The sequence below is a fragment of the Sphaerodactylus townsendi genome, linkage group LG09 (genome assembly GCF_021028975.2).
Source record: "Sphaerodactylus townsendi isolate TG3544 linkage group LG09, MPM_Stown_v2.3, whole genome shotgun sequence".
NCBI classification, from domain to species: Eukaryota; Metazoa; Chordata; class Lepidosauria; order Squamata; family Sphaerodactylidae; genus Sphaerodactylus; species Sphaerodactylus townsendi.
Genome location: NC_059433.1, coordinates 45,938,659 through 45,964,508, shown reverse-complemented (window position 1 = coordinate 45,964,508; position 25,850 = coordinate 45,938,659). Strand labels below are relative to the sequence as shown.

Genomic DNA, 25,850 nt, shown 5'->3' with positions numbered 1-25,850 from the left:
CATGCTGGGAAGCTATAATTATCTGTGGCTCCCTGGTGCATATACAGAGATATGCATCTCTCTCTTTCACACATTTACCCCGCAAACCCCAGACAAGGACTCATGGTGCCAAATAACATGCCAAATGGCACTAAGCCATACTTCAACAGAACTTATGTGCTTAGCTTTGCATCTTCAAATCTGAACCTACGTAGAAGAAAATCTCGCTGATGTGCCAGAGGAAGAAACAGACATGCAAAGTAAATGGCCACAATCCATTACAGAGTCTGAGTACTTAAAACAATATCTTTCTATAGACAAAAGTATATTTAGCTCACTGTGTTGCAATAGGTCAATAAAGCTCTGCACTTAACCCACGGACAGTATAATCCCCCCACCCCCACTAATACACTCACATTAATCTATATTTTTGAGAGACAACATAGTAATTTAGATTTAGAATCATCAAGCACAGAGCCCAGAATAGCCCAGCCTATTCAAAGCCAGTCCTTCACACGACGATAAATGTCCATACATAATATTTTCAGAAGGCTGGTTTCTGTAACTGCATGTCTGAACAGTGAAGCAAATTAAGGGAGTTGGGTTGGAGAACAGAAACTCTAAAACCAGGGATTAAAAGCAATAGTTACTGAGCTTACTTGACTGTAAAGTTCTGCCTCACTTTGTTTCAGGTTAAATTATCAGGCAATCATGGCCTACGATTTCAATCTCAGGGCCTGTCCGATTATGTCTGAAGGGCTCAAGCCAAATTAATTTATACCTTTAGTTTACTGAGTTATTGAGTGAACTGTTGCAAGCAACCTAGCAAGAACTTTCACTGTCCATCTCTCCAAGGATAGGTAAAACTCATCATGCATGATGAACAGTGAATGGTGATCCTGTTGCTCCACTCCAAATTCTTGGGGGTAATAGATGATGGGCTGGGCTGATCCTGGATCAGTGACATTACTGTCTGGTACTTTTTCCGATCCCTTCTCCCAGTGAACACTAGCAGCTCCATGCCAATGTTTAATGCTATAATGTGCTACTCAACAGTGGCGTAGCGGCAATGGGGTGGTGTGTGTGTGAAATGCCCCGGGCGGAGTAGTGGTGGAGGTATGGCCGGGGCATGGCTGAGGCGGGCGGCGCTGCGGCAGGGGCACAGGGCGCATGCACGCCCCGGGCACAGTTTCCCCTTGCTCCACCCCTGGTACTCAATGCACTTGACTATAAGGTGAGCATAGGAGGCTGCTCACTGCATACTCAGTACCTCTAGCTCTAGGAGGAGCTATAGTTGCCTCCCTTTCTCAGTTGGAGCCCTTTCTGTAGCCAGCAAGAACTAGAAATCCTTGCAATAGCAGCAGAGCTTAGCCTTGGCTAGATCAAGCCTTAGGCCAGGGCGTCACTTGCTATGCCTAACCTTCCTCACAGCCTTGCTACTGCTGCTATCACATTTGACCACCTGCCAGAATTTTCCGTACATTGCTGGAGAAAAAGCAGCCTCAATTCCCCTGTTCCCAACAGTCTATGTGTCCTTGCCTTCTTTCAAAGTACTATGCCCTATCAGAGTTTATTATGTGTAAAAAAGAAGAAGATTGGAGAACTGGAGAGGGGAAGAAACACAGCTTGGGGCACAGCTAGGAAGTTGAAGGATGTTAGAAGCCAGCAGGATCCCAAGAAGAGGCCTTTATACTGTACAATAGCAAGTGTCCAGAATTAGAATTTGGACTGTGATTGTTCTGTAGGGATTCCCCAGCCCTGCTAGGACTCTACTCACACATCTTTTAGGACCAGACATTACACAGGCATCATTTTACTCAAATATTCATTAAAGGCAAATCCGCTAATGTGTCAAAATAATGTTACTCTCCTGAGAACAAAAATCTCTATTCAATATATACACAATGCACAGCCTAGCACAAACCTTCCATTTTGGAATGGTATCACTCTACTTAAAACTGTAATCACTCAAGCATTGGTGATTAGATGCAATCAACCACCAAGCATTACAGTGAATTTTAAAGAAAAATTCATATTTAAAGCTTTTCAAAAGTCTACTAAATTCATTCATCTCCACACCACATATGTGATTGGCAAAGAAAGGGATTTCCTAGATTGTCTGTCCATTCCAAACAGCAGGAAGATAGCTGCTCCGTGTGTGTGTCCGTCTCCCCTGACTACTAGATAAAGAAGATTTTGAACCCCATAATGCACAGAAACTTGCCTGAGCTCGTCATTACCTCGTGCTGGATCTTAGCAGAGTAGTAAAGTAAAATACTAAACAACATGATATAAATAGAAGATAGCCCCTACAATTGTACATGTATACATCTTAATAACAATTAATAAAGATGTTTGTGAAGTACTTGAGCTTGAAATTGTGTTTACATTTATAGATAGTTTCCTCAAAAATCCCCATTCCAGTATCAGTTAACAAACCAAAAAAGTTTATTTAGATTACTGTTCTTCTAGATAAGATAAAAATAGAAATAACGTCTGCCATAGCAATACACTGGCTTACAAGTATAGATACCATTTTATCACTTACCCCGGAGGCTGGGGTTTGTGTACTTGGGGAAGCATTTTTGCTACAGTCATCTGAGTTCGTAGAAGACGTGGAAGTTGGAGTCATAGGAACTGCATTATTGTTATTATTACCTGTAACAGTTGCAAAGCAAGTTAGTACTGTGTGTTCTCCATATGAACAAATCTGACTCTTAGCAGAACTTCTAATTATATTTACCAGAGCATGATTTTGTCTTAGCTATATTCTTTGGTTTCCGTTTCCTGGTTTGAATTCCCTCTTTTTTCATAGCAAGGGGTCGGGGCACCTAAAAGAGAACATCACAATTTTTTTAAAAAAATTCTCTAACAGTACTAACCTTCAGGACAGCCATTTGCTGTAAACAAAATGTCTAAAAGCTAACTGCTTCAAGGCTGTTAAGCAAAAAACAGGATTTTTTTTCCTGAGGCGAGAGGCATAAGAAAAAACAATTTTGCAGAGCGCGACCCCTACATGATTATATTTAGAGCATTGAGAAAAAAATTCCGTTTTTTTGCTTAACAGCCTTGAAGTTTTTCACGAGGCCAGTAATTATCTACATTCTGGCTAGCTGTTGCTGATATTGTGTTGAAATTTGCTGTGTGCCTGTAGTATACTATCTGGATTTTATATTTTATATCTGATATTTTCTGGTCTTTGACCAAAATAAAATACTGATTGATATTATACAAATTTGTTTTGAAATAATTCTTAAACATTGCCATGATGTTATAAAATACTTTGTGACTGTTTAGTCTTCAGCCTGGTGGGTACAAATTTTCTCTTATCATTATTGTATGTGTGCCTTCCCCTTAATCTTAAGTATGCAGTACAATTAAGGCATCTTTTTTACTCCACCCCACCTTCCCCTAATCTGCTTCCACCCTTCCTGATGATTGGGAGGGCTTTTAAAACTTTATTTCAGACAAGACTCTGAATATTAGCTCTAGTGTTGAGACTCCCGGGTGTGATGAGATCTGTGTCTTTAAGGCTGTTGATGGGTGGAATTAAGAAAACCGGAAGAACTATAGGCCTATCAGCGTTCAGCAGAAAAACTGCCCTGCAGGACAGAGGCGTTCCTCCCATTGGGCAAAGTGGGCAGCTGCCCAGGGTGCCACCTTGTGGTGGGCGACAAAATTGCAGGTTTGTTTGTGGGGAATTTTGTATTTTCAGTGTTTTTTCTGTTTTGGCCTGCAGGGGGCGCAGATTTTAGACTAGCAGCACCAAAATTTCAGCGAGTTTTTGGGAGACTCTCCTGATGATATGACCCAAGTTTGGGGAGGTTTGGTTTAGAGAGTCCAAAGTTATGGACTCCCAAAGGGAGTGCCCCATCCCCCATTGTTTCAAATGGGAACTAATAGGAGATGGGGGCTACACTTTTGAGGGTCCATAACTTTGGACCCCCTGAACCAAACTTCACCAAACCTGGGTGGTATCATCAGTAGGGTCTCATGAAGATACTCAGAAATTTCTATCTTAATAATTGCATCCCTGACAGCAGGCACCCCCTAAATTTCCCCAGATTCTCTTTTTAAATCCACTCCCTTCCTGCCAATGCTTGTTTTCTTTGTATTGTCGAAGGCTTTCACGGCTGTATTCAACTGGTTCTGGTGGGTTTTCTGGGCTGTGTGGCCGCGGCTACACAGCCCGGAAAACCCACCAGAACCACTTGTTTTCTTTCTTTCTTTTATTCTCTCAATGCCGAATAAAGGTGGTGGTGGTGGTGGTGGTTGTTATTATTATTAAATCCACCCCCTTCAGCATGAATTTAAAGGGAGAATCTGAGGTCCTCAGTTTTAACATTGAAAGGGATTCTGTTTCAGGGTGGGGGAGAATTTGAAATAGCATCACTTTCAATGTTGTTTAAACTGGGGACCCCAGATTCTCCCTTTAAGGTGGATTTAAAAGGAGAATCTGGGCTCCCTAGTTTAAACACCATTGAAAATGATGCTGTTTGGGGGTGGATTCCAGCATCACTTGTTGAAACTAGGGAGCCCAGATTCTCCTTTTAAATCCACCTTAAAGGGAGAATCTGAGGTCCCCAGTTTAAATAACATTGAAAGTGATGCTGTTTCCCCCAATTGGGGGGACTGGATACAACACCATAAAATGTGTTCATAGCAGTAATAAAACATTTTGAAAGCATTTTGAAAATGTTTTCCAAAAAATATTTCTGCTGTGTGGCATGGCCCATTGCTGTGTTCTGATTTGTGAGTTGGGGCATGTTCTATAATGTGATGGTGACTTTGAAATGACCTGGTGGAAAAAATCATTGTTTGGTCACGGTGGGGGAGAGTGGTCACCCATGGGCAGGGGCATTAAACTCAGGTTTTTCCCAGGGCTCCAGTTTGCTTAGGTACGCCTCTGCTGCAGGCTGTGAGCTGGCTCCTCAAGTGTGAAGAGAAAATGTGACGAGACCCTGCTATAGCCCCACTGCACATATAAGAGGCCCAAGCTAACTGCTCCATGTATAATGGGGAAATCTCATTACCTCTGAAAAGATGATCAACCAGAGGTTGGTGGAAGTTAGGGAAGGGGCTCTGTTTTCAGTCTCAGTTGCTTTTCCTCACTCACACTTCTCATCAACCTAATGTATAATTAAGTGCAGTAGCAGCAAATTAACTCAGGATCTTTATGTAACTATGAACCACCTACATGTTTCTGTCATCTGGCATCATCCCATCCCTGTTATTTTTCACCCATGCTTGGGTTCTGGGCAAGATGAGTTAGGCAGTTTACATAGGTTTAGGTAGTCGTTCACCTTCTGCACTTTGTTGGATATTAAACGAGTTGCTTTATAATTATTATACATACTACTTTTAGACAGGTAAGTACATCACCCTGAGCCTGGCCTTGGTTGGGAAGGGCAGGATACATATTTATTTATGTATGTATGTATGTATGTATGTATGTATGTATGTATGTATGTATGTATGTATGTATGTATGTATGTATGTATGTATTTATTTACTTACTTACTTACTTACTTACTTACTTACTTATTTTAATAACAACCAGCGCTAGGGCAGCAATTGAGACATCTTCAAAGTGAAAAAAAAATCAGCATTGGTCAGATTCAGGAAGCAGCCCTGTTGGTATCCACACAAACACTACACCGATACATTACAACGTCCTAGGCCTCTGGGTGAGGCTCGAGTTGTAATGAAAGGCCAACAACCAGCTAAAGAACTGGCAGCTGTGATATTAAACAAAATTAATAATGTTTTAAATATTTTCATGGAGTGCTAAATACATAAATGAATTATTCTCTTGGACCTTGACAACATGTAATACCATGGATTTCACCAAGGACATTCTCCCAGATCAGTTAACTGCTGAGCACAACTTCATGCTCACATGCAATGAACAGTGTTCCCCCCTTTCTCCCTAGACTCTGTAGCAGAGTGTGTGGCATGGATCACCTATGAAACTTAATGCACATTCTATCTGAGGAATGGCTAAAGGATGGCGTGTCCATTAAACATGCACCAAGCAAAGACTGAAATAGTTACTGATAATACTGAAGTAGCCACATACCCCATGAAGTTTCATGTAGAGGCCACAAGCATTGCAAACAGGCTCTCCTTCTGCATTCCGGCGCCAGAGGGTGGTGGTCGTAGTGTGACAGTTGGCACAGGACAAACCCAGTCGTCTTGAAGAAGGCTAGAAGCAAGTATAAGAAAACAGCCAAATAAATACAAAAACATGGCATGTGAATAAATGCCATTGGAATGTTCCTGCTGATCTGGCGCTTTAGATGTTCATGGACTACAATTCCCATCAGCCCCTGCTGGCATGGCCAATTGGGAATGGGAATTGTAGGGGCTGATGGGAATTTTAGTCCATGAACATCTGAAGTGCCAGAGTTGGACACCCCAGGTTAAATAATCTCCTGCTCCCTCCAAGTACAAAAAAGGACTAAGAATACCAATTGCTTTTTAAAAGGATGCTTACTGCAGAATCGCAATGGTTTCAAGATGTTACGCCCACTTTTTCCAAAAGCAGCAGTTATTCTAGTATTTTAATAGATTTAGAATCTAGATTCTAATAATTCTTTGTGGGATTGCACAGATGGTTTGGGAAAATCTGAATGTTGTGAAGTACAATTCACTGAGCATTCACTCAGAATTAAGTCCAATTGGGTCCCAAACAGGCATACAGAAGGATTATAATTTTAATCATCTTCCACTTGTTCTACAAAAGATACGGACAAAATTAACATCCCAAGTTGATTTGGAAAACAGGGCTTTCATCTTGGTGTAGTTAGAGTTGAGGGGGTATCAGTGAGCTGGTGCATAGTAGAAAGGCCCAAAGTATAAACAAATCATTTATGATGCTTTTCAGTGGAGTTTGGAGCCAAGATGAAGCAACCTTACATCAGAATAACCATACAACAAAGAACTTTACAATGGCAGACCATAGATCATAAGTGAAGCCAGTCCCATAAACATGTGAAATAAAGGTGAAGGGTTGTAAAGTTTCCTGTAGCAAATGATCTCTTTCACATTAATCACCTACAAAGAATTCCAGCTACATCATAAATCTGTTCTTTTGCACAAGGATTGCACTATTAAAAAAGAATCGGTGAGCAGCTTCAATTTTACAAATATGAACAATTTTCACAGAAAACTCTGTTAAATACAGCTGTACTTTCCCCATCCAAACAGAAAATGATCACTCCTCCACCTCTTACCACCACAGAACAAATCAGCAAAGATTACATCCTTGCTTTTGCAACAGTTGCTTCTGGCTTGCTAGAGACACTTATCAGTGTCTGGTTCCTCAGAAACAGCTTGCATATGAACAAAAACCCAGCCATCTTCAGTCTTGTTTCAAAATCAAATACAAAGTTTTTGTACTTCTAATCACTTAACTAAGTGCTCTGCTTTTACCACTGGAAATTGCAAATTTAATTAGCAGTTAAACATGTATATTTTCTTCTACACTGAAGGAAATCAGTTACAGCATCCCTAGGGTACAGACACTACTGCTGCTCCTGAGATTCACAAGATAACATTGACTCATTTACAAATATTTCTAGCAGCTATGATTCAGGGAACAGGACTGTACTGCCAAATATTCGAATAGTTTTGTAGAAAACTGACAAATGTTTAATTATTTTCTGCATAGTGGTTCATTATTTTGTAATATTGGCAGCTGATAGTGCTAGTGGTACATTATAGCTGAGGCTACTCAAACGTAAAATAAAATTTTAAATGATGAACACAAACAAGGTAAACAAAAATGCACATAATGAGCAAAGGCAAATGCTAGTTGTAAAACGGTTCACAATTAAATTTCCCTTGATTTCAGTTGATGTTAACTAACTTTTGCTCATATTACATTTTGCTGTATTTTTATAAGAACATTAAGCAAATGCATTAATGTCTAGCTTTTTTCATGCCCCTTTTAACCAATATTAAGTAGTCCACATAAAGCAGTGGATACCTGCATGGCACTTGGGATCTGGCCCTGAATTAAACACATGTACACACAATATGTATAAAAAGGAGGTGTGGGACCTCTTTTCATGAAACCTTAAGGATGAGTGGAAATGTGTTTGTCTTAAAAGAACCACAGGACACCTGCTTGTTTTGGCTACAACAGACTCAAACAGCTGACAAACATTTTAAAAATTGCTTAGTAAGATCTCTGGTGATCATTTTGTTATTGTTGCTTCTTACATTCAAGATACCATAAGGATGCAGCTAAGTCAGACATTATACCTCTCTGCTATACACAGTTGAAAACATTTTGGATGCATTGTTGGAAAACTATCATTTAAAAATACAAATTATTTCCACAGAGGGTGATCATGGAAATACGTACCGTTCACTGCTATGAACACTATGCACATTGGGTGAAATAATATATTCTATTTGCTTACTTGGAATATACAGAGATGTTTTATAGAATACCATAGCACTGTTTTCTTCCATAAGGAGTCAGATCGTCTAGCAGTCTCTACTAGATAAACAGTAAGAAGTGGGGGAGGGAGAGACCTGGGCGGGGAAGGGTGGTTCCTTTTAGTCTCCCTAATGAGATTACACCTTACTGAATGAAATCAGGTAGATAGCCAGTTGCAAAACCCTAACAGTGATTAACTTTGGGAAGTTCTTTGGATTAAGGGTGTGTCACTGCTCCGATGAGGAAAGTGTGGCTGTAAAATTGCAGAGTCTCCTTCGAGAGATTTGGAGAGATTTGTTTGCGTGCTGGCCCTTGGACAGACTAGGGAAGATGACACAGCCTTCAGATAAATAGGAATGTATTACCTCATAAGTAAAATGGGATTAAATGGAAAACAGTGAACGGCAACTTCAAAAAAGCCTAAAATGCAATCAGATTTTTTACCCTGTTCCTATTGGTTTGGCTGTAAAGCCTCTGATCCCTAGATTGTTGTTTGGTGTGGGGAAAAACAGTTGACTGGCTGGTGATGTTTTTGCAGCAGTTTCTGTATGTTCTGTTTTTTAATGCTGATATTGCAAGGCTCTTTAAAAAATATTACACTTGGTTTAGGCTTACTATTTATGGTCTTAACTAGATAGAGGAGTCACAGCTTTCATAAAGAGGCAATATGTAGATCATTGTAAGGCATACAATAGCAAAAGAGAATGCCAGTGAATAGACACTAGGAGCCTAAGAGGGGAGAAAGCCCTGATCCATTAAGCTTAGGCGGATTCCGCATGGGCCAAAAACAGCTGTGTGAAAATGGTGTAAACTCTTTTACACTGTTTTAAACCATTTTACACCATTTTCACACTGCTGTTTTTGGCCCATGCAGAATCTGCCTTAGTGTGATTTTGTTGTAGAATAAAATTGGCGTTTTAGAGTGATGTGTTATGTTTTCAGTTTCAGCTGCCCTAGAAGCCTTCAGGGGAAAAATCAGGTGGGGGGTTATCAATCTAAATAAATGAATAACTGTTGCAGAAAAAAAGTTAGCATCAAAATGATTCCACACCTTCCCTCTGTCTTTCTAAGTGGTGGTGGGGATAGTTCTGTCCATATGCTACCATAGAATGGGCCAGTCATTTGTCAGCCAACACAAGGAACTGCAAATCCCCTCGATGGCCATGTCGAAGGGCAAGGAGGCTAAAAAATAAAGGAGGCCTTCTCCGAGGTAAAGTACCTCCAATTTCACCTCTTGGACAAAAAAGGCAAATCCTGCAAGGACTCAATGAACTTTTAAACATATTTTGTCCATTCTTTGTCTCTTCTGCCATGCAAGGAATCAGTCAAAGGGGTAGGAGTTAAAATGCTAGCATATCCTTTCCGCCGTCTCCTTGCAATTTATCCCACCTTCTCATCACTGAATAGTTGCACAGGTCTACATCCATTTTATCTTATTGTAAACTACCTTGCTCTAATGGCATGTTACTAGTAATAGAAGAACCAGAACCAGTTGCTAGTAATAGAAGAACCAATGTAAGGTAGTAGTGGAATTTCTCTCTACTCTACTGAACAGTTATATGGGACACAAGTTTCTTTAGGAAGTTCTCCAGAGGAAACATAAATAGTAATTGTGCAAATACATCATTGTGGCTGACGTGGATTTTTTTTACAGATGGCTGCTTAATTTTCTTTGCTTTAATCCTTTAACAAAGAATGGCAGTATTTGTTCATTCTCATTTCCTGGGGGAAATAATTTAAATTGTCCCAGAATAGAAATGATCAGGAATGTCTGCACTATTTTTTACGAATTGCTTCATTCTGGGGAACTGGTGGTTTCTAAACTTACTGTACACTGACATACTTTGAATTCCTGAAAATCCAACCCTAAAATCTCAAGGCACATTTGAAAATGATATGATTCCCAACTGTGTTTTTATTAAAAGGGGCACGTCTATAGTCCTTATGATCTGGGAAAGAATGCATGGAAACATATTCACAGTCATGTCCTGTTCACTGGAAGCCAACCACAGCTGTTTATACCAAACTACAGGCAGTCCCACCCTCAACATTTACATGAGAAACCAAAATAGGAGTCATTCACACTCACCAAGTTCATTAGCATCTGCTTTCAAATTGTGGCAACTTTGTCAGTCTACAGTAGTAGAACAAAATTCAAGTCCAACAATATTTTCCAGGGTAAAAACGTTTGTGAGTCAAAAAATCACTTCATTAGCTACCAAAGATACAGGCACCGTTTATTTCTAAAGTGGTTTGCTTAGGATCAGAGCTCAGCTGCCTTTCAACCCTGTCTTAACCCCACTAGCCTAGATCCAAAGTGTTACAATGGCTCATGCAATGGAAATGCACTCCCTTGGGAAACTTGTCACGGGACTTTTAAAATATACTTCCAGACACTGTTTTTTCACTGAACAGCTGACTCCTCGTCTTTTGCAACCCCCATGTGTTTCAATAGCTTTTTCCCATGTAGCACTGAGTGTTGCTATCTGAGAAGTCTAACAAAACCAGTCTTGCAAAACCAGTTTCATGGCTCTTTCTATCCTGACCAATGAGTTTAAGATTTGTGGCCGTGCCATCAAATTCAAAGAGTTATTTTATTGTTATTAGGATAAACTTTACAAATTTAAAACAGACTTTACTTATAACAAAGCATATACATTTATTTCCATCGTTTGTTAAATACATTGCAAAACCTCTGGTTGTGATAGATTACTAGTATGTTTGTCCAATTCAATTTATTGCTAAATGGTCCAATGAAATCTTCATTATATCCTAGCAAGATCACTCACTCACCCAAAAGGTGGCACAAGATGAAGGCCTTTTGGGTTTTATCAAAACACTGGGCCTACTTGGGGCCAGTCTGAATATTTTACTGGCCTTCCACAAATATATAATTCATACTGTCATTTTTTAAGAGAATTCAGGAAAGATAGAAATAGGATTCAAAGCCATGCTTGTAATTTGGGATGTAAAATAGAAAACAAGCAAATATTCTTCAAGATAATTTTTCAGAGTTAAGGGGCTGCAACCTGCAGCTCTCCATATGTTTATAGACTACAAATCCCATCAGCCCCTGCCAGAATGGTCAATTGGCCATGCTGGCAGGGGCTGATGGGAATTGTAGTCCATGAACATCTGGAGAGCAGCAGGTTGCAGACCCCTGGTTGGAACTCTGTTCCCTCTGAGGAATGTCTGATACCAAACTGATGACCTTTTAGGTTCTATTGCTTTGCTGGTTGTCTCCTTCATCTGATTTTACTATTATTCCTTTTGCTGAGATAATTATCACTTTACAGTTTCATCTGAATTTCCTGACTGTTTTTGTTCCATTTTAATCTTTCTGCCTGTGTTTTATTGCATCTTGTAATCTTCATATAATTGTTTCTTTATATTTACAATTATTATATTGCTTTCAGGATGATATTTTATGCACATTGTTGGCTTTTTGTGGCTATGTAGCTTCTTCATGGTTTGAACATATCTAATTTTTCAGTTAGTTATTAATTTTATAGATTTATTACTTTAAACAGATGTTACAATCGGCCTCAAGCGCTATAGTATGCAGAATATTCATAGATAAATAAGCATTTTAAAATGTACTGAATGTTCATTTTATTTAACCAATTATGAGGTATATTTGAGGTATGTGACTAGAGGTATGTTACAAAAGAATATCACATAAGTATAGGGCAGGAGCCAATATACAATAAATACAAATCCAAAACATTAAGAGCTTTGCCGGACACTGCTTAATTCCTTACCAAAATCAATTGGCTATTCTCTGCTTTTTGAAAATGGTATTAATTATTCATGACTCAATGCTACTGCCTCTTTCTAGGAACTAACTTTCAGGCATTTCAGGCATTTCACAGCACCAGTAGAATTAAAATGGTGCATGTATTGCCTTTAAGAAACATTCTCCTCTTCCTGACCATCATACATACCAATGAGCATGACCCAGCTAAAGGCAAGAGCCTTCGGTTTTCCATTTATTTGAATGGTGAGGGGAGGACATGAAATCAATGAGACTCCTATGCAGCAAACAAATACACACTTACTTGGAAGTAAGCCAATTGGAAATAAGCCCAGTAAAGCACTCTGCACTTCTAGTCTGTTTGTGATTATCCAAAACCAAAACTTATTTCAGTGGAAAATGGTGGACCACTGAGGCCCCTTCCGCACATACAGAACAATGCACATTCAATCCACTTTCACAATGGTTTGAAAGTGGATTTTGCTATTTCGCACAGTAAAATCCAGTGGTGAAGTGCATTGAAAGTGCATTATTCTGCATGTGTGTGTGGAAGGAGCCTGACTGATTCTTAAGGAATTTTTTTTAAAAAAAACACAGGAATGCAAAGGATGGATGGGTTCTTAGATGAGGATGGCAGGGCAGAAGGAAGAGGAGAACTTGCAGATCCCTTCCCCCAGCCACTCACCACTCTCTTCTGGGGTTTGATGAGGGGTCTGCTGAGACCGTTCATCTTGGTATATAGTCCACAGGCATTGCATAGATAGTTCCCAGTGCCGTCCCTTCTCCACAGGGGGGTCTGAATGGAGCCACAATTGACACATTCCCGGCTCTCTGACAGATCGTCCAGGAGGTCTGCAACAGAGGAAGGCAGAAGGCTTGGTTAACATGGAATTCAAGTGGGGAACATCTGCCTTTAAGATGTTCTGAGTTGTCTTTCCAACTCCCCCCCCCCAGTTCTTTTTGCTCCCCCACAAAAAATGGCCAGCCCCAATTTCATGTCCAGTCCTCCACAGTCCTCTATTTTGACTAGCTGGGGTATAAATCCCATTCGTCAGCCCATCATTCTAAAGATCTGATGGTAACCAAGACCAAAAAGGATTCATTCCCAGTCAAGACCACACAGCTCCAGCCTTTCTCTGTTGACTTGGAAGTAAGAGACACTGAGTTCAATAACACTCGCTCCCAAGTATATGCGCATAGGAGTGCAGGTTTGAGATCCATAGCCCCACACATTTGGAAGTAAGCCCCACTGAACACAATGAGGCTTGTTACCAGGTACAATCCAGTTCTCTGCATAGACCTCTCAATCCCTTCAGTCAGCTTTCTTTCTCCTAAATGTGGCTAGTTGGATTTTTAGCTCCTAAAACCATTAAATCTCTTTCATGTCAAGAGGTCCCTGAATGGTTTCCTAAAATATGAATGAATTCCTCTTCCCATTCACTGCAATCTACTTGTCCATGGAATTGCTTTACCATCTTAATATTATCTTCCTATAATGTGGTTAAAAAAATGACGCCCCACTTCTCTGCTTCAATTTAAGAGCTAACAATCTGATGCTAAATTTGTTCAGGCAAAACTCCGCTTGACAACTGTTATGACAACTGAACTTTAGTCTGTTTTAAAAATTCCAAGTTCAAGGTTCTAGGGACAGGATTCTGAGCAAGTGGAGGTAACCTCTGTGTGTGTGTGTGTGTGTGTGTGTGTGTGTGTGTGTGTGTGTGTGAGAGAGAGAGAGAGAGAGAGAGAGAGAGAGAGAGAGAGAGAGAGAGAGAGAATCAGACAGACAGACAGAGAGAGAGACAGACTTGACAATTGGACAGGAGCTGATTCCCAAGCAACCCCAGGGAAAGAAAAGGACGCCCCCACCCCATCTCCTCCTCCTCAACCCTTTCCATTTTGTCCCACCATTATTTTCAATTTATTCTGTATCTGCGATTGTAGGAGAACTGACTGTTTTTGCATGAAGCAGTCAGGGAGAATGTTCAAAATATAAATTGGAAGGACAGAACAACTTTCAATTGTGATTGAAAGTGCATTATTCTGTATGTGTGAAAGGGGCTGCAGGTTTCTTTGAAAAAGGCACGCCTGAAAAAGCGAAAGGGGAAAGGTGCCCTAGGGTTTCGGTGATCCGATGGGCCTTATTTCCCCAATGGACCTATTCTGAATGGGGGCTGCAGCTGTGAGTCAAGGAAGACCTGGCAGGATTTGCGGGACTGGCGCTTTAGGGCTTACTCCCAACTGGGGTAACCGCTGTGGAGGCTCCCTCACCCCCATCCTGCTCGTCACCCCAACCCTAAGTAAAGTTGCCCCCTTTTCTTTTCACGCTAAACCAAGCCCTCGAGCGCATCCACGCCTTCATGTAAACCCAGGCCAGCTTGGGCTTCCTGAGATCCCGCCAGCCCGCCTCCCCCCCGCTCGTGCGTGGGAAGCAGCAGGTAGGGGGGAATTTAAGGAGGTGAGGCCACGATCCGGCGCTTGGCCTGCTCGGGAGCCACTGGCCGTCAAAACAGATCTGCCGGAGCGGCCGGCCGGGCTCTGGCTGCTACGGTCTCTCACCCGCTGCTTTTCCGCAGCAGGAGCCTCGTCCGTGCCAAGCGCGCCTTCGCCAGGCGCCTTCCCGGGGAGAGGCGAAGGCGCCGGCCGAGCGGGCTGGACGGGGCGGGCAGCTGCGGACTTTGACTCCGTCGCCCGCCCCGCGGCTTTGCTTCAAACGCTGCCCACAACCAAACTGCGGCGGCCCGTCGGGCAAAGACAGACCTGCGGGCAGCGTTTGAAGCAGAGCGTCGGGATCCTGCGCCAGGACTCCGCCAAGGAGACCTCACAATCGGGGCCCTTGGAGGCACGCCCGCCTGGAGCTGCGGGGGTGGGGTGGAGAAACAGCTTGGGGGGGGGGGGGGAGAATGTGGTCATGTCGATCGTCGGAGTCCCCGTTTTAATGCCACAATCCGATCCATTAAAAGCCCCGAAAAATAGCAGGACTTCTTCTCCAGTATTTTGTTAAAGGGTACCAAAAAGTTTATTTCCATTCATTAAATTTGGATTTCCATTCATTAAATTTAAAAAAGAACATGTTTAATATGCATTTTAATATGTGTTTTATAATGCTAGGTATATCTCTGGTTTTCAGGAGTTATCCGTTTGTTAACAATACTATTAATTTATATGGGGAATCTTTGTCAAGGGGCCATTTTGTGAACCGACTACATTTGTAGTTTTATGCCCTCCCCTCCTCTAGATTTCACTTGAGACAACATCCCTGAAACTGATCATGAATTAAACTGCAACATTTTGCCCTTGTTGCCAATTTTTAAACCTAAATTAGTTGTTTAATGGGTTGCATAAAACTCAAGGCAGTCAAAGTGTCACCCCAGTCCAGAGATGTGCCGGGCAGCAAGAACCACCGATTTCAACAGAATAGAAATACAGGAAAAAATAACGTTAGCTGACAGCCAGGGATATTAAGCTACTTCAATCTTTTTCTCCCCACTACCAGAATGCTGACTTGGCAAAGCAGTTCCAATTTCTTTTCCCTCCGATTATCAGTTTTCTTCCAGGATAATATATCTATATATCCAATTATAAAATTAACAAGGATAATTAATTATTTTCAAGTGTTTAGGTTATTTATACAACCATGTCGTTTGTTGTAAAACTGTATTTCTACACAAATTAGGGTTTTCAGCAGAAAAAAAGTTGAAACAAATACAGAAGTTTGATAGAACTCTATACTGGTCTGCAAGCTCACTTTGATCCACCAAATGTGGGAAAGCAGCTTTCTGGACACAGAGATCCCCCCCCCCCCGCACATCTGGAAGGATGCTCCAGTATGCATTATGATAGTTTCATTTCCAGTGACATCCTTAGGATAGGTCTCCTAAAGAAGAGGTGCTTCCCTATCTGGAGCCCTCTCCAGGAGAAGTGGATCAGGACCAGACTGCATTCCACTTCATTCTATTTCATTTTCCAGAGTCCCAAGAATATTTGTATGGATCACAGACTCCCAAAGCGTGGCCCTGTTAATTTGTCAGTAAGACAACTGTAATAAAAATCTACAAATGACGGAAACAAATTTAAATAAGTGTTTTACATATTGAATGCTATCCTGACTATTATTATCACTTTAAATTCAGCATGAACGGGACCTGGGAGGGAGGTCTTAGATACAGAACTATTTCAGTGGACTTTAGTGGCACAAAATGGCTGGGATTCGCTTCTGTTCATGAAGGTAGTGGTGACTGCAGGTGGGGGTGGGAAGGCTCTTTTCTTTGCCTTCTGGAGGCTGTTTATGAGGCTGTCCCCTCTTTCACAAGTCTAGAGCAGGGAGTGGGGGTATTTGGTCACCCTGAGCTTGAAACCTCTGCAAGACTTTCACAGCATATCTTTTTGATAGCCGCTGTCATGCTGCCAACTAGCACAGAGAATGGAAACTCCAGCTGAGAGATGGTGGCTTTATCTAAGCCCACCCCCACCCCCCCAGAATTCACTGCTCAGCTGTAATTGGCAGTTGCAGGACCTGCATGCAAACAGCCACCCTTCTAGCCAGCTACAAACTACTCTCCAAGCAGATCAACAGCTGAATCCTGAAGTAGGAATGGCACAGGAAGTGTTGAGATAGGGACCATAATTTTCATTTCTGGAACTAGGCACAGGCTCCGTCTCTTGTTCCTTACTTTGACATTCAGGGCCTCTGCAGTTTAAATCCCGTTGGTTTAAATAACTTCCTTAGAGTCGGAGTGCTGCGGAGTGATTGCAGCACACAGGATTTCCACACAGGGAAAACGGGCACCTTTCAAATCCCCAGTCATGGTCATATTGGACCTGAACAACCTGAAGAAATGGCATTGCCAGGCAGATCCCTGGTTTTGTTTTCGTAGACAAGGGAAGGAGGACTGGAGAGGGCCTTCACTGAGGGTGGCCGAGAGGAAATTTGTTTGGGGTGAAAGAGAAATGCGAAAGGAAAGGCGCTTGTTAATGATCCTGCATCTCAACCAGTCCAAAACTGCCTTGGAGAGTTGTGGAGTCTCCCTCTTTGGAGGTTTTTACACAGAGGCTGGATGAACATATGTCATGTGACGGCCCTTGTGGTCTCTTCCAACTCTATGATTCCATGAAAGCCGTCGATCAAAACATCTTACATGACCTGTAATTATATTATTTGGGATCAGCCAGATCAGCCTGAATTGCAGAACTAGCCATTTCTCTCACACTGATAGAGCTGGAAGAAATTTAAATATCAATCAGGCCTCTCCTACTTCTCGATTGTTTTGGAAATTCCCCTTGAGGAGGAGACCCAAAAGGCAGGCGTCTGAGCTGGGTTGTTTGTCCTCTGACAGTGAATCAATTGGCTGGGAGGAATGAGGTTCATTCATTAGCTGGAACCACCCTGACAGTTATGAGCAAGGATCCTCCACGGCAAAGCCAGCTGGAGTTCCGGAGACCTCCCTTGTACGTCAAGGGCCGATAGTCAAAGGAGGCCTCAAAGATAGCGAAGACAATGGAGCCCCGCTTGGGCGTTCACCTCGAGCAAAAAGCGCTTCAGCTTCAACCTTTGTAAGAGATCTGCCGAGCGCCCCCGCCCGCCTGGACGCCGCGGGTAGCGCTTCTGGCAAGTGGGTGGGTGGGGGGGACATCGGGTGGGAGATCAGCCAAAGACTTGGAGTCGCTGCTGCCCCCTCCCCAAGGTCTTTCCTCCTGGCCGCCTCCTTTGAGGCCGCGGCTCACCCCCGACTCCCCTGGCAAAGCGCCTTTTCCGACGGCAGCGGCGCCTCCCAGCCGCCCAAGCCGATAACGGGGACCCGCCGCCTGCATGGCTGGCAATTTCGGTGCTGAGTGGCCAAAGGCCCCGATCCTGAGCCCTCGCTCTGTGTGGCTCATTTCGCCAGCCTTATTAACCAGCAACGAAATGAAAACGTCGCAAGAAGTACTCTGAAATGAGTCTGCTTTTTAAGAACCAAAAGTCGTCCTTATCTCCCGAAGAGGAGTGAAATAGCCCTGGGCGTCTCTCTCTCTCTCTCTCTCTGTATCTCCTGCCTTCCCCTTTCTTTGGAGACCACCCACCCCTCAGGGTGTCTTTTGCACTCAAGGCTAGCCCGATCTCAACCCTTCCTCGTTCTTACAAAATTGCCCATAACTATATTATTATTACAGATCACTCAGGCAGGCGATGGCAAAACCACTCTCTTGCCCTCAAACCCTGCAGAGTTGCCACCAGTCAGCTGTTTGAGAGCCCTTTCAAATACCGTATTATCACTCTGTTAACATATTATTTTCTTCTTGCTTTTAAAACCAGCCTCCAAGTAACGTTTTTTTAAATGCTGTTATTATTATTTGATCATCTTAACTTTTTGTCATCAGTTTTTTATATATATTGCATGTGCAATCTAACGTTTTGGACAGTTATAATCATTTCATGTGCCTTTCACAGTATTAACTACTGAAAAGGTTTCCATCCACCCTTTTAACAAAGATAATAAAAGTAATTCCTTAGTGAAAAGCAAAGCAAAAGCAAATGAGAAGCTATACAAATAAAATGGAGGAGAACAGAATGTGTTGTTTGGAGACCAGTTTGGAAGAAAGGTGGCGCATAAATTGACTCAATACATAAATAAAATCAACCTATATCTGAATGAAGGAGCTGCATCTATTAGAAAAAGACAGGAACATTTTTCCAAGTACCCTAAAATAATGACTTGGCAGAAATTGTAATTCACAAACAACAGACTTCGTTCCAAGAAAGCCAACATTTTACAATGGCTTTTCCAAGGTTAACACTGTAATTGTAAATAGAGTTAGGCCCTGCTGAACAACCTGATTTTAATGGACTTACAAATGTTTAGGATTGTACTATAAATACATTTTAAAAAGAGTTTGTGTGCAGTTTTAATTGGTGATCCTAAACTATTCTCTAGTTTTGCTTTTCACTCAAGTTCTAAAAACCTTCTCATTGATTTTCTCCCAGAATTGAATCTCCTCCAGAGTCTTAAATACGTTTGCTAGGGGCAAATCCTATTTACCCACTTGAACTAATGTTCAAGTCAAGATCAGGGTGCTGTGCTAATTTCCTTTCATAAAGGGAGCCTACACAATCCCTGAGTAAGGAGGGGTGTTTAATGCTGATCAGGTCGACTGAAAGGTTTTATGTGCTTGCCTGCATAGTAGTTAGGGGAAATGATGCTGCTGTGAACTAAACAATTTGTTTTTAAAGAAAAAAAGTTCTACTGTGAAATTCAACCACCTACCTAAAATAGCCATTTGCAATATTTTAAAAAATCAGATTTCTGTTAAATTTTCCCCAAAATATCTCATACAAGTATTTTAAAAAAGTATTTCTTAAATATTATTTGATTGTTTTTTACTGCCAGCAACTTTTTTTTTGGCCGGGCAATATCCCAATTTCTTCCACCAGGAAAAGAATTAAAAGACAAAATTTCTGAACAACTCTATGAACATCTACTCAGAAATAAGCACTATTGTTTTCAATGGAACTGACTCCAAGGTAAATGTTCTTAGAATTGTAGCTTTAATCTTTGATGCTTCTGGCATCTTTCATGAAAAATCCTGCTGGTTATCTATCACTCTTTAGACGGGCTACCTATGCTTGTGGATGTCTGATTTTCAAATATAAACTTTAAACAAGGGGAAAACGATTTGTAAATTTTCATTAGTCCTGTAGCCAGCTTTGTCTGAAACATCTTAATCCTAAAGATCCAAAAATTCGCAGTCACTTAAGAAAACAGAAGTTCACTGACCAATCTCCCAGATTTTCTAACAAAAAGCTTGCTTGTATAAAACCTATGTATTTTCGAGGGCTTGCTTGGATGTCTTTCTGAGTGCCCAGAATCATCTCTTATGGCTGAAATCCTGTCAGCGCTAAAAAAGCACTGATCAGGGCTGGGGGTGAATGGAAGAATATCTCTCCTGAGCCGGCCTGTTTCCAGCAGCCTTCAAAAGAGAGTGACTCCTCATTTCCAGAGCCACCCAGCGATTGCAGATCTAGATCTGTCCAGCTAGAGGAAAAGTTCCACACCTTTTCCTCCCCCTGCTGATACTGGTGCATTCACGATGATGTCATTCAGCCTACCTGGCTACAGTCTGCCCCTCTCCATTTCTCACCCCAGATCCCGACTGGCGCACAGATGCCCAAGGCCTGTCCTCTAAATGCTGAGAGGTCCTGTGGGTGGCAATATGTGGGGACAAGAAATTACGGTGAACCAGGGCTGCCAACAGGCCTGCAGGAAAAGGTCTGTGATGGGAATAGAAACTTAACATATGGAAATGGGCAGCAGAACCTTTTCCTGGTGGGGCATTTCCCCTCTTCAGGATATTGGCAACCCGACTCTTAATCTTTCCCTGCTTGCTTCAGATTGCTTCTTCCATGAGCCTACAAAGGTGAAAAGGGAGTAAGGGGAGGCCAAAACAGGAGTTCAGGTTTTTCTTTGCCCTTTTCCTTTCAGGATTCAGCAGTACTACTTTGATGCTGCCAACAGGGTTGACTGACCAACCTACCTATTTATTCGTCTGATAAACCTAAAGCGATCATCACTGGTATTTAATTCCTTTCATCACTCACCCAAAGGGAATTGAATCTCCACTCTTCAGAGAAACAGGCTCACGATCCAGCTCAAGTGGTTACTTTTGAGCCTCTGTGGTGTCCAGTGAAATTAGCTGAACTGCACATCTTGCTTGTTCAGGAGTGCTCTGACTATGGCCCCTTCTGCACATGCAGAATAATACACTATCAATCCACATTCACAATTGTCTGGATTTTGCTATTCCAGATGCAAAGTCCATTGAAAGTGGATTGAAAGTGCATTATTCCGAATGGGCGGAAAGGGCCTATCTCTTCCATGAAATCAACATACTTTCCCAGCAGACTTCAGTAGGATTGATTCCACAGAGCAGTAACTTTAGAATTGCCGCATAAATGCCTAATACTAGTGAGATGAGCCCAATTGAAGAGGAAAATAGAAGTCTTACTGGCCCTGACCTGGCTAGCACATCTGGTCAGATCTTGGAAGCTAAGCAGGATCAGCCTTGGGAGACCACCAAGAAATACCAGAGTCTCAAGACAGAACCTGGCAACGGCAAACCACCTCTAAGCCCCTTGCCCTGGAAACTCCACCAGTTGCTGTAAACCAGCTGCGACTTGACCAAAAAAATGACCAGAGAAAGAAGTTCTGTCCTCTTTCCAGGAAAATGCTGCCCAACCAAAAGCAATCCAACAACCCAGAAAACAATTAGGAAGAAGGGAGTGAGTAGGAAATCAGAGCCCCCCTGCTCCCCACCACCACCACCAATCCTGACTGGCAGCAGCTAAACTCATTACCATGACTCATTACCAGTAACATTTTCCGGTGTGTGGAATACAGTTCTCTATCACCAATTAGTTCTAATCACCCTGCAGTGTGACTGGGCATAATTGTTGAAGAAGTTCTATGGGGCCAGACCCACTTTGAGAGATTAAACCAGTGATGGTGAACCTTTTCGAGACGGAGTGCCCAAATTGCAACCCAAAACGCACTTATTTATCGCAAAGTGCCAACACGGCAATTTAACCTGAATACTGAGGTTTTAGTTTAGAAAAAATGGTTGGCTCTGAGGCGTGCGTTACTCGGGAGTAAGCTTGGTGGTAGTCGATGGCTTTTCTTTTAGTTCTTCGCATGAAAATCAGTGGGGTTACCTACAGGGCTACCTACATTGCTTCCCCAAAACTAGGTCTTAGGTTTAATGCTAATAATCGAGCCCAGCGGCCCAGGTCAGCCTAGATGTGTGCAAGGGGGGGGGAGGGCGATTTCCCCCCACATTACAAACTCTGTTTGTGTGTGCCCACAGAGAGGGCTCTGAGTGCCACCTCTGGCACCCGTGCCATAGGTTCGCCACCACTGGATTAAACCCATCCTGGGAGGGGGCGTTCTCCATGGGGAAATCTGGGGGACTGGGTCAAACTGGCCTGAAATCAAAGGTCGCAGGATTCTTGGCTCCCCAGAGCAGACGTTCCCAACCTCCTGGAGGGGATTCTCCATTCCTTTCTTAGTTGTTTCCAGTTGTCTCCTCGGAAGCCCGTTCGCCCCGGTACGTGAAGGAGGGCTGGTGGTGTCCGGAGGGTGCTGTCTGGGTCTCTCTGGCATTCGGGAGTCTTCAAAGTCGGTCCCCGAGGCAGGCATTAAGGCGCCGCCCAGAGGCTCCAGACAGTCCTCCCCCCACATTTCCAACACCAGCCGCCCCCGCAGGGCCCCCCGCTCACCCCCAGGCTCCGGCTTGGGCTCCCCCGGCTCTTACCTGCGCTGGTGGGGCGGACGGCGAGGGGCGACCGGCTGGGCAGGCAGTGGAGCACCGAGTTGTCGAAGGGGCCGGCGGGCCAGCTGGGGGGCCCGAGCTGGGCGCCCATGTAGGGCCCGTAGTAGGATCCGTTGAGTGGCCGGAACTGCTCGCGGGGGCTGTAGGCTGCCGCGTCGCGGGAGGCGCCCCCGGGGCCCGGCGGACTCCCGGCCGGATAAGCGTAGCGGCCCGAGACGCAGCCCCCGCCGTAGGCCGACGAGGGGCTCTCGGGGGCAGGCGGCGGCCAGGAGGGCGGCGGGGCGCCTTGGCCGCCCCCCGCGGGGCTCTGCAGGTAGGGCAACATGGAGCCCACTCGCGTGGTGGGCACGTACACCGGGGAGCCGGCGGGGGCGGCGGCGGGCGCGAAGGCGGCGGGCGGGGGCCCCTCGTAGGCGCCGCCGGGTAAGCCCTGGTGGGGGTGGGGGTACATGTCCTCGACGGGCGGCGGGCCGGGCTCCGGGCTTAGCTTGGCCGAGGCGCGGCTGGACCACAGCAGCTTGTTGGCCTGATCCAGGTCGGCGAAGAGCAGCAGGTCCTCCCAGCTGGGCAGGCTGGACGGCGCGGCCGCCAGGGAGACGAAGGGGCCGCGCAGGGCCCTCCCCTCCGCCAGGCCCTCGGGCTTGGCCGGCGGCGAGGGCGACGGCAGATCCCGGCCAGGGGGCACGTCTGGCCCGCAGCGCTTCAGCAAGCACCAGCCGCCCTCGGCCAGGGCCATCCAGGCCCGCGGCGCTCACCTCCGCCTCGGCCCTTCCGAGGCTGGCTCCTGCGAGGGAGACACAAAAGGAAACAGAAAGGCCAGTTAAGGACCACGGGGCCTCTGGGCATGAGCAGAGGGCCACACGCCTGGCGCCCGCCCTTCAAACGGGAGCCTCGGCGGCGCCCCCTACCCTTCGCTCCAGTCCCCCAGTAGTGGCAGCTGCCCCTTCCGCAGGCTCACGGAGTCTCGTCTGAAAGACTGGGAGTTCCCAGTGTGGGCTAAATCGAAAATGTGAACACCCCCACCCCCTCCGAAGCAGTTGGCCGATGCCCGAGGCTTGGCAAGTCAAAAAACCGGTGGGGGGGGGGGAAGAGTCACAGGGAGACCTCCCCCCCCCCCGGCGCTCGACCGAACAAGAAGGGCCCAACTGAGGCAGCCCCCGCCTGCCCCCACCTCTGGGTCCTGCCGGCCCCGAGATCTCTGCAGTCTTCGTGTCTGCCCCGGAGGAGCCTTCGCGGCGTTTGCGGACAGACCCAGAGAGTGACAAGAGGGGGGGGGGCGTGGGCTGTGGCCTGGGCGAGGCCCCCTCCCTCTTTGGCTCCGCTTCGGTTTCAGCCAATGAGTCACCGGACTGCGTTCCGGAATGAAAACAATTAGTAATGCAATTAAGGGGGGGGGGTGGTTGCGGGGCAGCCTAGAGCCTTTCCTCGGTCGGGGGCGGGGGGAAGAGGAGAAGTGGGGGGGGGGGCTGAGATCTGTGTCGGGCTCCGGTAGGGCTGTGATTGCCCCCGTCCGGCGGGCCAGCCGGAGGGGAGGCGGAGGGAGCCGGTGCCAGGCTGCACCACGTTCCCTCCCTCCCTCTCCTTCCTGCCCTCCCAGGTTTACGCAGCCGGTTCCAAGCGCCAGGAGCCCCGCGGCGGCACACCTTGGCCGTGGCACACAGCCACAGTCAACAACACACAGCTCCGCTCCCGTGGCCGCTCGCTCGGGCTTTCCACCGCCCAAGCCACAGCACGCAGCCCTCCGCCCGCCTGCCCGGACCCAGAAGCCGCCCGCAGGGGGCCACCAGGCACCCCCGCCCGCCTCCGCAGCCCGGCCACGCGAGCCTCCCAGGCGCAGACGGAGATCAGCGGCACCCAACCTCCCTGCCTCCCCCCCCCGCACCCCAAACGGAGCCGCAGCGCCCCCCCCCCGCGGCGCGCACCTCCGGGCTGGACATGGAGCGGGGTCCGTGCGTCCCGCGGGCGCTGCTCTCCGGGCGGGCGAGGAGCGGCGGGGCCGATGTATAAGAGGCGGCCAGGAGAGGAGGCGCCTCTGCCCGCCCGGCCGGAAAAGTCCTGATTGGATTCCGGCCGCGCTGAACAAACAGGCCGGCCGGCGGGGCCCCGCAGCCAGCGCCCCCTCGGCCCGGGGGGAGGTGCACGGGAAGGCCCCAGAAAGGGGGAGCGGGCGCAGCCTCCCCCCCAGTCACTCAGCCCGGTTCTCACTGGGAGGGGACCCTAACCCCCGGGGGGGGGGATTCTCAGTTTGTGTCTGGGCTCCACTCAGCCGCGCCTTTGCCTGTTGGCAGCAGGGGGAAAGGGCAAGCAGACCCAACCATGGGCGACGGGGCGGGAGGTGCCCTTGTTCCTGCATCACCTTCGGGCCCCTCGCTGGCCACTGAGCGGGCCCAAATTCTGGCGTTCCGCGGACCCCCTGCGGGTGGCAATGGAGGAGCTATTCTTGGGGCCCCGGCGCCTCCCCCCTGCCTCCACCTCCGGCTGCTGCCTCCCCTTCCTCTCGCCTCTTATCTGAACTGCAGACAAAACGATGGGAGATTCCGCAGGGCAGTGGCTGGACGTGAAACCAGCGGCCGGTCAAGCGGGGCTCTCTCTGGCACCTTCCGCAGCAGCAGGAGGAGCAGCCTAATGGGGGCTTTGCGCGGCGCCTTCCCCTCTCGGGACCCCCACCGGCGCCGGCAACCGACGGCAACAACCCAGCCGGCTGGGGGGAGTCCCCAGGCGAGGTAAGCGGAAAGCCCCCGAGAGTTAGCGGCTCAGGGGCTTGGGGTTCGGTTCATTTGATTTCGCGGAGGGCACTCTGGACTTTTGTGTCTGCCTCGGTGTCAACACATGAGCAGCGAGTGTGTGTTTGTGTGCGTCGACGTTGTAAACAAACAGCGCTTGTGAACACGTTGGCTTAGAAAAAGGACCCTCGAGTTCCGCGCAGCCTTTTCTGCAGCCAGAAAGAAGGGTTTCCCTGCGGGGGCGGGGGGCAGACAAATTGCCCGCACGGCACATGAACCAGAAACACGCCGCTGGGCGGGGGTTGGGATCCGACTCGAGGTGAAAGCCCCCTCGGGAGGCCCTGGCGGCGTCTAAGTAGTAAACGGAGACCTCGGCCTGAGCTGCTGTGTGGTTGTTTGCTGGTTTGTTTGTTCGCTCCTTGGGGTCTGGTCTGGTTTTGTTGGCCGTTTTCATGCTGCAAAGATGAACCGCCGGCTTCTGCTGATGGCCCCGGCAGCCGACTTGCGGGCAGCGTCCTCCCGGCTCTCACGTCCCACATCTTAGGGGGAGGGGGTGTCCCGGGATATCTTCACACAGGACTGTCTGCGGCCGCCTTCCTGGATTCTGCGGTTCTGTAAAACCTGGCGGCGATTGCAGGTCTGGAACCCG

At 46.1% G+C, this 25,850-nt stretch overlaps 1 protein-coding gene across 2 annotated transcripts in view; it reads right to left on the bottom strand.

The window, feature by feature from the left end:
- GATA6 (GATA binding protein 6) overlaps positions 1-24,516 on the bottom strand; it is a 34,408-nt gene extending 9,892 nt beyond the window's left edge. The window contains exons 1-6 of one of the 2 annotated variants that reach the window (XM_048508651.1): positions 24,401-24,516; positions 22,461-23,262; positions 12,868-13,034; positions 6,059-6,184; positions 2,723-2,810; positions 2,528-2,637 (exon numbers count right to left, since the gene is read on the bottom strand). In XM_048508651.1, coding sequence (XP_048364608.1) covers positions 2,528-2,637; positions 2,723-2,810; positions 6,059-6,184; positions 12,868-13,034; positions 22,461-23,214 — 1,245 coding nt within the window. In that variant the 5' untranslated portion in view covers positions 23,215-23,262; positions 24,401-24,516. Of the gene's footprint in view, positions 1-2,527; positions 2,638-2,722; positions 2,811-6,058; positions 6,185-12,867; positions 13,035-22,460; positions 23,263-23,649; positions 23,726-24,400 lie in introns of those variants that run through there. The other variant, XM_048508649.1, reaches the window with a different exon arrangement.
- Positions 24,517-25,850: the final 1,334 nt, after the last annotated feature.